This window comes from Amblyomma maculatum, chromosome 1 (genome assembly GCF_055883805.1).
Source record: "Amblyomma maculatum isolate TAMU_Amacu chromosome 1, ASM5588380v1, whole genome shotgun sequence".
NCBI classification, from domain to species: Eukaryota; Metazoa; Arthropoda; class Arachnida; order Ixodida; family Ixodidae; genus Amblyomma; species Amblyomma maculatum.
This window is the reverse complement of record NC_139344.1, coordinates 394,605,569-394,615,260: the sequence shown is the minus strand read 5'-3', so window position 1 is coordinate 394,615,260 and position 9,692 is coordinate 394,605,569. Positions and strand designations below refer to the sequence as shown.

Genomic DNA, 9,692 nt, shown 5'->3' with positions numbered 1-9,692 from the left:
CAAAGGGAGGGCGCAAGGTGACGCATGGCAACAAACAGCGGAAGTGTGTTTTGTAGATGGCAGCAGTCGGCCTACTGTTTCAAGTACATTAATCCGAATCCTCTTCTACATCAGTCTACACTCTACCACTGAAATTGATATCATTTGTCCACGCCCTACACGCAGACTCCTTTCAACATGGCAGCCCCCAGTGAGGACGGCACGGCAAGCACGGCTGGCACTGCAATGTGTAACGTCAAACCGTCGAGAACTGTTACCTTTAAAGACCTGAAGCTAAACAAGTGGATGATTGATCAGCTTGATACATTAGGTATGACTTCAGTTGGCATCTAGATATTGAGGTTAACAAAGCATCGTATTTGGTCAAGCGAAACAAGTGTCATGTCGAACTGAGACCGGCGCTCGGAGTGCGCCTGCTGTATTCATAAAAGCCACTTTAGTTTATTTTCTTTTGCATGTCACTGTTGGCTGAACTCATTCACTCTGCACAATTTTAAAGGCGTTGGTCTTTCTTGATCGGCTGTCTACTTCCCACGCAATACATGGCGTGGGGAGTAGACAGTACGGCGTCCTTCCACTTTCCATTTTAGCAGGGATGCGCTAAAAAACAAGGACGAACACAAAAGAGTAGAGAACGGCCGCTGCATTTCTGCCTGTTTTTATTCGCCCTTTTATTTTCACGCTGCCCTTCCCGTTGTGCAAGACCAGTAAGCACGAGCAGAAATTCTAGTTTCCATGTTAATGTCGCATTCATTACCTCATTTCAGGTATCAAAAATCCTTCACCCATCCAGGAGAACTGCATTCCTGCAATTCTGAATGGGAAAGACTGCATCGGGTGCGCCAAAACAGGCAGCGGGAAAACGCTTGCGTTTGCACTGCCTATTCTTCAGAAGCTATTTGAAGATCCTTATGGAATATTTGCTCTCATCTTGACACCAACTCGCGAACTGGCTTTCCAGATCTCTGAACAGTTCAAGGTTGTTGGCAAGGCAGCAGGGCTTAGGGTAAGAGAATAAGGAGTACATATAACATGCTGCTGCTTCCCTGAGACTCTGCAGCTTTGCTTCTTTAAGTTTTAAACATGGCTAACCTCAAACTGATTAATGTGTAATGCATGCTTTCCTTTCAAGGACTGTGTCATAGTTGGTGGTATGGACATGGTGACACAAGGACAAATCCTGGCTGAAAGTCCTCATGTTGTCGTGGCTACACCTGGACGGTTGGCCGACCACCTGGAGAGCTGCAACACGTTTACACTCAAGAGGATTCGTTTTCTGGTGTTAGATGAGGCAGACAGACTACTTGAAGGTCATTTCAATGAACAGGTATGCACGTTTGTCTGCATTTTTAATGCCTGCATTGCATGCATTTAGTCATAATGGCTCGGAAGCTATAAATGTACATCCATCCATTTCCCGAAAGGATGCCTTTAGCTTTATTGTAACTAAGAAAAGGAATCTAGCATTTCTATATTAAAATGTGGCCTTTCAAAGGTTACTTCTTGTTTGCTAACCTTCTATTAACATTTAATGATTACACAAATGTAAAACAGCTCCGCCATGGTAGTGCAGTGGTTAGGACGGTTGACTGTTGTGCCCAAGGATGTGGGCACAACAGTCAACAGTCAACTTTTCTATAGAGGCAAAAATCAAATCGCCTGTGTGCTGTTCAATGTCAGTGCACATTATATACTCCGATGTGGTCGGAATTTTTGGAGTCCTGCACTACAGCATCTTCGATAGCCTAAGCCACTCTGGGACGCTAAATCCTATAAAGCAAAACATAGTCAAAGCACAAGCTGCAGCTGTTCATTTGTGGCATTTCTATTATATTGAAAACTTTACCCGCTGTTGAGGCTGAGTGGCTTTCACATTTGGCTGCTGCGCCCAAGGCCATGGTATTGAACGTTGGCCATATTTTGAATGAATTAATTCTCATGTGCTGTACGATTCAGTGCATATTGAAGGATTGCAGATGACTGAATTTTAAACAGAGCCATTCGCAGCGTTATTTGTGAGGATACAAAGCTCGTCTCATCAGGCTCAGAACAATCACACAAAGTTGTACACTTGAACTAATTGACTACAAGAAATGATCATGCAGAAATCTTAATTCATTGTGCTTTGTGTTTTTTCTAAATTCGAATTCACAGTTTTTGTACCTCGGGGCTCGGTTTTAGGACCTTTGTTATTTTTACTGTACATCAATGACCTCCCATGCAACAGTACTGCAAAAATCCACATCTTTACTGATGATTTGTACTGTATGACATCATCAACACTTCAGGGGATCACTCTCACTTAGTAGAATCTTCCAAATTTTGCACGTGGTATGAAAGTTGACGGATAAATATTAAGTTTTCCAAACAGTCGTAATGCTATTTTCTAACAGCTCCTCCCCTTCCATTTTTCCTTACTGTTCTAACGATGTACGTCTTCAAAGGATATCTGAATATAAGTACCTAGGAGCTATTTTTGCAGAGAACTTATCATGGGGGGGGGGGGGGGGGGGGGATCCAAACATATTGATTTCATATGTAGTAAAGCACTCCGAAAATTAGGACATCTTAGATGAACATTAACTCAGGCTCCAAAAGAAACCAAGTTACTAGTGTGCAAATCATAAATCTGCCTATCCTTGACTACGCTTCGTCTGTATGGAATCATTATATATAAATAAGATTTAAGTCATCCAAAAGAAATCGATTTGTGTCATATGTCGTAAATATCACCGTGGCTTTTCACCCACTTCTCTCCTTAGGTCACTGCATCTAACCACACTTGCCACTCACAGGAATTTCGATTTAATCAAATTTATGCGTTCCATTGTGTCAAACCAATACTAACAAGAAGCTATCATGAATTTAATCTTGCACCAACACCTTTATATACAGGTTTTCTTTTTTTGTGTACCATTGAACATTAGAATTCATTGCCTGGCTTAGCTCATTTTTTACCAGTAGATAAAAATATACTTGTTATTTAGCTGTTTTTGCATTCTCTAACATGATTTCGGTTTATGTGCTTTAACACTTTGATATGTGCTGCTGTGCCTTGTATTTTTTGTATTTCGTTTTCTTATGTACCGCTCTTGCAATAGCCCCCTCGTAGGGCTGCAGTATGTATAAATTAAAAACAAAATGACTCAATTTTTGTCTCCTCTTCCCTTCCCTTCCTCATTTTTTTCTTTTCCGCAGTTAAAGACAATATTTGCCGCATTACCCAAGAAGAGGCAGACATTGCTGTTCAGTGCCACCATCACAGCCACCTTGGAGGAACTGCGCAACATTGCCATGACCGATCCTTTTTTCTACACTGCTCCATCAGATGTGGTGACAGTCGAAGAACTGGACCAGCGTTATGTTCTCACACCAGTTTCTGTGCGGGAAGCATACCTTGTGCACATTCTGCATAAGTTTCTTGACTCCATGCCTAAAGGATCAGTGATCATCTTCACTGGCACCTGCAAGTATGTGACTTTCTCTTCTTTTTGTACTTAAAATTTCTCCTGCCACAGGGTTTACTAAAGCCATTAAACTCTGTTGCAGCTTTAGGTCAAAGGGCGTTTATGAAAGAAAAAAATTTTGCTGCAACTAATTATGCGTATTTTGGCATAGGAAACCAGCTTTGTTCTATAAAGCGAAACTTTACAAGTGAGCAAAAACGTGTCGAAGCGTGGAAGATTCAAACCCTTCACTTCTGCTTCACTGCGTTTACAGCCCATTCAACATAGTTAACCAGGAAACCATCGGCTTGCACTGCGAGATTGCATTAACCGATGACTCGAAGCAGAGCATAGAAGACAGTATATTAGGCAATAAATTTCTGCAGAAGTTTGGTAATACTTTTATAAAAGGAAAATTTGCTCCCCGCTTAGCTGCAGCCACTTAAACACAGAGAAAACCGGTTCGGTCCTTCTACTGACCTCTGGGACATCTGGGTGTTATACATTGGTTTAGTCCCATGTTTGAACTGCACACGATTTCTTCAACTTTGAAGCTTGCTTTAATAGAACTAGATTTTATTTTTCTAGAGGTTTGTCATGAGGCATAGGTTCAGGAAAGGGTGTGGATATGTAAGAAAGAGTTAAGATAGTCTCCCTGTGACCAAATGGCTGAAGTTAGATGGAAGGTACATCTCGCTTTCATTAAAACTTCCTCTGCTTCGAATGCTTTGAGTTGTCCAGGTTACTCTCATGCTTCTAATTGCTGGCTCCCTAGTTAGCTGAAGTGATTGGCTGAATAGGTCTTGAACCATGCCGCTCAGTGAATATTTTTCAACCAAGAACTCTCCTTCAAGAAGCCAAGCTGTTCTTCTCTGTCAGCACATGGTCAAAACTTAGACCTTTAGTTGTGCTGTACAACCAGCATGAACATAACAGTTTATGCAGACTGCAATACACTCTTTTATGTTGTGAACTTCATTCATGTCATCATGCTTCATATTTCACAGCATTGAACGGCATGTCTTAAGCTTGCTAACCTACTGGCTGTGTGTCACTTTTGTATCATAGCCTCGATAATGGAGCACAAAGCACTTTTTCATTTTATTTCGCCTGTTCATGGTTCATTTCAGTCCGATAGTTGTGCAGACATTTTCTGATTTGATTTCGACATACTGTAGACCCTTCTAATAGAAGCCTATGCATATTTAGCAGAACCAAACAGCAGACAGGAAAAATTTATATAGTTTATTGTTGACAAACAGGAACAGGTAATAGGAAGACAGAGCACTAAATCAAAGCAGCAACATTTGTTTAAGCTGTCATACGATTTTATTGCAAAAAGTGCTTCAGAAGCTGTTAAATCTGATGCACTTGGTGCTATTGATTATCTGATGACTGCTGCAACATAGTATAGATGTTTGCAGAGAACAACCATTAGCATAGCTACATCATGTTGCAGTGCTTAAATGGCAGGATGGCAAAGCCGTTCTCTTTTCAGAATACTCGTGTAGAGTGCCTGCGCTTGTTATAAGGACAATCAAGTGCAAAGTTGTGCTTCCAAGCTCACAGGGTGAGCAATTTTGCAACAGCAAAAGTCTTGTTAGTACATACTTGCTCATTTGAGGTTCTGTAGCATAACCAGCTAAAGATGAGGGACAAAAAGAAATTCGCAGACAGAACAGGCACTTTGCTTGCAGCTCCTCCAACAGTTTATCTTATTTTTTGTAGCAACAAACTACTATGTATATGCTTCTCACTTTGCATTCTTTATTTCTTTCTTTGTGAAACATAATATCACAGGTGCCATTCTAAAATTTCTATTTCTTTGCCTAGCCTGCATAATTTACTGGCCAATTTATCATTTTTTCTCATCAGAAAATATTCTTGTTCTAGTAGCGAGGCTTATGATGCCCTCTTTCAGTGTTCTGATGCATTTTTGATCTATAAGCAATGCTCACTACGCCTGTAGTGGATGTAGTCTACTACTTGGTTTTATGTTGTGTAGAAGACATCTCGCACTTTTTTGTTGTCATCATGCAGATCTTGGATAGCTTGGCGAGGGTCGAGAACAAAATGTGGACGTCGTAAATCTGAGCTACTTTCTTCACAATATGCTATTCGCAGTGAATGGTTTTCTTGTGACTACCTGGTGGTCTCTTCTTTTTCTGTTGTTATTGTTGTGAAAGCTCTTAACATTCACTTGTGATAATGTGAGAGGGATACTGAGCTGAACAGAGGCAGTTAATTTGGTTCTGAGAACTGAATCTGTGTTTTTCAAAGTCCTACTTGCGGTCACTACAATACTTCTTTTTACTAGTCTGGACTGGCCACCATCGTGCAGTAGAAGACTTTTTTCTTTCTCATTCCTCAATGATACATCCACAGGTCAGAGAACATCAGTTTTACACTCAAAGGCTGGATATTCTTGCCAACAGGGGTTTCATTTGCAAGCTCGAGCCTTTGTGAATGCTTTGCAAAGATTTTGAAAACATTATATACCAGGTTTGCTCAATTATCTCTGCACATGCTAAGGTGGAATGGGCATCTGCATACTTCGAAGTGACCTTCTGGGTACTGATTGGTACTGGCAGGCACTCATTTTCTACCTTGCCCAAGCAAGAGAACATAAGTAAACATTCAACTTGCGTTTTTTTTTTTTCTTCTCTTTCCACATTTTAGGGGATGCCAAGTGCTGTCCATTGCCCTCAAATCGCTTGGCTTTCCGAATGCACCACTGCATTCTCAGATGCCACAGAGGGTGCGGCTTGCTTCACTGAGCATGTTCAAATCGAATACAACTCGTGTCCTGGTAGCCACTGACGTTGCCAGCAGAGGTAAGAAATTTACTTTTTTTTCTTCGCAGTGTACACTACCTATGTTCCATTTCTAATGATATACACTGGAATAAAATATTTTGATGTATAATGACTTCTTTTGACATTAAATCCCGATAGGTGCCCTCCTTGTGACAAAACTTGCACGTGATCATATGCATTTGGCCGTACTATACAGTGAAGACAAAGTGCATTTGAAGATAGACTTATTAGGTTACTAAATGAGTTTTTGGTGGCAATATTGCACATATCAGTCTGCAAAAGGTCACTGTTAGCTGACGTTCAAAAAAAAGACTTAAGTTTTGAACGCACTTTCCAATTGTTTGCCAGCCATGTGTGCCATTGTTCCAGAAACTATATCAAGATCTTCTATATTGTGAAACACATGAAGACTGCGCCTGCATTTTCTACTTTAAAAGATAAGCTGTTCGGCCATTACTGGGGACTGAAGTATTTCTGCGAAGTTGGCTTATCATTTGTGAGAGAGGTCCGTATGTAGCCCTTTATGCACATGCGTCCTTGTTCATTCTAATTTACCCAGTGGTCTTCCTAACAGTTCGCGAATATGCTGTGAATGTAACTGCGTGTAACCTCGAGTGTCTAGCTCTAGGATAGAAGGTAAACACAAGGCATGTAATTTATTACAACATAACTTTGACTCTGCATTGATTTTATGTGTTTCTTCCTTAACGCCTATGCTGCTGCAAAAACTTTTGAAATTGTATTTGCTATGGCTCATTGGACAAAACGTTTGTCAGTTTTATTGGCCATTTCTCATGACCTTTTTACTCTCAAAAAACTTCACACCTTGACTTGCAGGTTTGGACATTCCGTCAGTGGAACTGGTCCTCAACCACAATGTGCCTTCAGCCCCCAAGGACTATGTGCATCGTGTGGGCCGTACAGCACGGGCTGGCCGTGGTGGGAAGGCTATCACCCTCGTCACTCAGCACGACGTTCACTTGGTGACTGCTATTGAGGAGCTCATCAAGACCAAGCTGGTGCTCCAGCCCACCAAGGGTGAGGTTTATTAGAAGATTGGAAGTTGGTATACACACACAGATGTGGACGCACATACGTGCTATAATACATAGAAGCTCCAATAACATTACACAAAAAGCGATAACTTTCACACGTGTTGTACCCACCTTCACGTAACAAAGTCTTTTTTTTTTTTTGCTGACTAAGCTACAGAGTCTTGCTAATGCATACATTTGATTTTCTGATGATATGGAAAGCCTCAGCGACTTTCCTGGTAGTCTTGTCGTTGTGAAAAAACAACTCAGTATCATCAAAGAATGGTACACGTTCGCATACATTACCATTTTTTGCCGCCTTGCCGTGGTGGTACAGTGGTTACGATGCTCAACTACAGTGCCCAAAGACGCGGGATCGAATCCTGGCCGCGGCGGCTGCTTTTCGTGGAGGCAAAAAGCTAGGCGCCCATGTGCAGTGCGATGTCAGTGCACGTTAAAGAACCCCACGGGGTCTAAATTTCCGGAGCCCGCTACTACGGCGTCTCTCATAGCCTGAATTGCTTTGGGACGCTAAACCCTACAAACCAACCAACTAACCAATTTTTTGCCAGGTTTGTGTCTCTTTTTTTTCTTTTTTTTGCAAAAAATTAGCATTCTCAGGAAGCCTGACATTGATGCAACAGCCTGTCCGGCCAATGTATGTATGGTCGCAGGATAACGGAATCTGGTAAACAACACCTTTCTTGCAACAAATAAACTTATTCACATGGTTTACAATTCAAGTGTTTTTCCATCTGAAACCTTACTGCTTTCTCCAAACTGCTGCCTCTAATTTACCAAGCTTATTGGGAGCACAGAAGATTTCATGCCATACTTAGCTCCAGGGTTGCCACTGGTGGCTACTTTTCAGTGAGTTTCAGAGGGTCGTGGAAGCGTTCAATGTGATAGCATTCGCGGTATAAATTTACTGCACTGGAATGGCTTAGCCACTCCACCGACAACTCTTGTGTCTAGTCGAAGCTCTATTACGTATATACATCGAAACTGACAAGCATAGAGCCATGGTGTGGTCAGTGTAGTGCCTGACAAACCTGAACCATAAAATCATAACATTTCGCGGACATGCGCTGTCGTCCCTCGTTACCCACCATTTGTATGAAGGCAGGATAGCCTCCGAGATTTGCCGATTCTCCGAGGCCCCGAAGAAACCAAAGTGTTCCTCACATTCTGCTGACTCACATAGGAGCGTTCTAAAAGTGCTGCGTTTGATGTACGCTACTTCCATGCGCACAGACGCCGTACTATAGAGTGTTCACTTTCACATCTCGGCCGAATATGCCCACTATCAAACGCGCACTCCGCATTATATTTCATCTCTTGCTATTGCAAGACTGCTTATATTTTACCTGCAACAAAAAATGAAAAAATATAGCCTTGGATGAAAAGAATAATGATATAGATTGAAACAATTGCAAAGACGTATTACAACAAATCAATGCGCAAGAACGCTCTTGATGGCGGCGTTAAAGCGCCGCCACGGTTTTGAAGGTTCTTTTGATGAACGGCCTTGTACAAAATTTGGATTTTATTATGTTTTTACTAAAGTCGGATACAACTCAAGTCTGCAGCCAGTGACACACACAATTCCCCGTGGCAAAAAAATTTTGCTGTTAAAGTTTTTCAGGTTACCTAAATACAAAGCTAATCATCGGGGGGGGGGGGGGGGGGGGGGGGGGCAAAGAGGAGGCTCGCAATTTATTGTCAATATGTTCAGTGTTAGTGAAGCTAGCTTAATGGCTTTTGCGTTGCAGAGAGGCCTGATGGATTGTTCGTGCACGTCCCCTACCTTTAGTAAATAGCTTTTCATGGTCTTCGTAAGTGCTTCTGAAGTTATTTGTCATTTTCTATCTACAATATAATAACCTATGTCCTTTGTAATCGTGTGACAAGTTGTGGTGTGCAGCTCATACTGACTGGCTTTCTTTCTTTTCTTTTTTTTACTTTGATAGAGCCAGAGGTGCTGAAGATCTTGACGCAAGTTTCTGTGGCACTGCGAGAGGCAGAAATTCGCCTAGATGAGCAAGACTTTGAGGAACGCAAATTGATCAACTGGCGTAAGAAGCTGCTCCTTCAAGGTCTCGACCCTGATGAGGTAGAAGCCAAGAGACGCAAGAAGCAGCAACAGCGTCTTCTCCACAGAAAGCAGAAGGGAAAGAAGGTGGTAAAAGTGAAAAGAGCTCCCAAAGAAGAATCTGCACAGACATGAACACACCAGTTTGCAGCTATGTACATTTAATGTAAATAGAAGGTTATTAAAGAAAAACACCACTGGTGAGTGGTCATTCATGCTTGTTGTACATGCTATATATACACACACACGACACTTGTCAAAAAAATGTGGCAAAGTGTGACTTCCAGACTGGTCCCATTGTGCT

General features: G+C 41.8%; 1 protein-coding gene across 1 annotated transcript; it reads left to right on the top strand.

Annotated features, from left to right (window-relative positions):
* The first annotated feature begins 54 nt into the window (after positions 1-54).
* On the top strand, positions 55-9,599 carry LOC146208613 (putative ATP-dependent RNA helicase DDX49). The gene is made up of 7 exons (XM_084595360.1): positions 55-310; positions 768-1,006; positions 1,133-1,327; positions 3,199-3,470; positions 6,126-6,280; positions 7,100-7,300; positions 9,267-9,599. Exons 1-7 carry the CDS (start codon positions 178-180, stop codon positions 9,521-9,523), a joined length of 1,452 nt encoding a protein of 483 aa, XP_084451486.1. The 5' UTR covers positions 55-177; the 3' UTR covers positions 9,524-9,599.
* The last annotated feature ends 93 nt before the right edge of the window (positions 9,600-9,692 follow it).

Bases quoted from the DNA above. Each gene is read 5' to 3' on its own strand.
- LOC146208613 (XM_084595360.1), top strand. From the start codon at position 178: ATGGCAGCCCCCAGTGAGGACGGCACGGCAAGCACGGCTGGCACTGCA. The intron at 1,007-1,132 runs GTAAGAGAATAA...TTTCCTTTCAAG, and splicing joins GCAAGGCAGCAGGGCTTAGG to GACTGTGTCATAGTTGGTGG. The intron at 7,301-9,266 runs GTGAGGTTTATT...TTACTTTGATAG, and splicing joins GGTGCTCCAGCCCACCAAGG to AGCCAGAGGTGCTGAAGATC.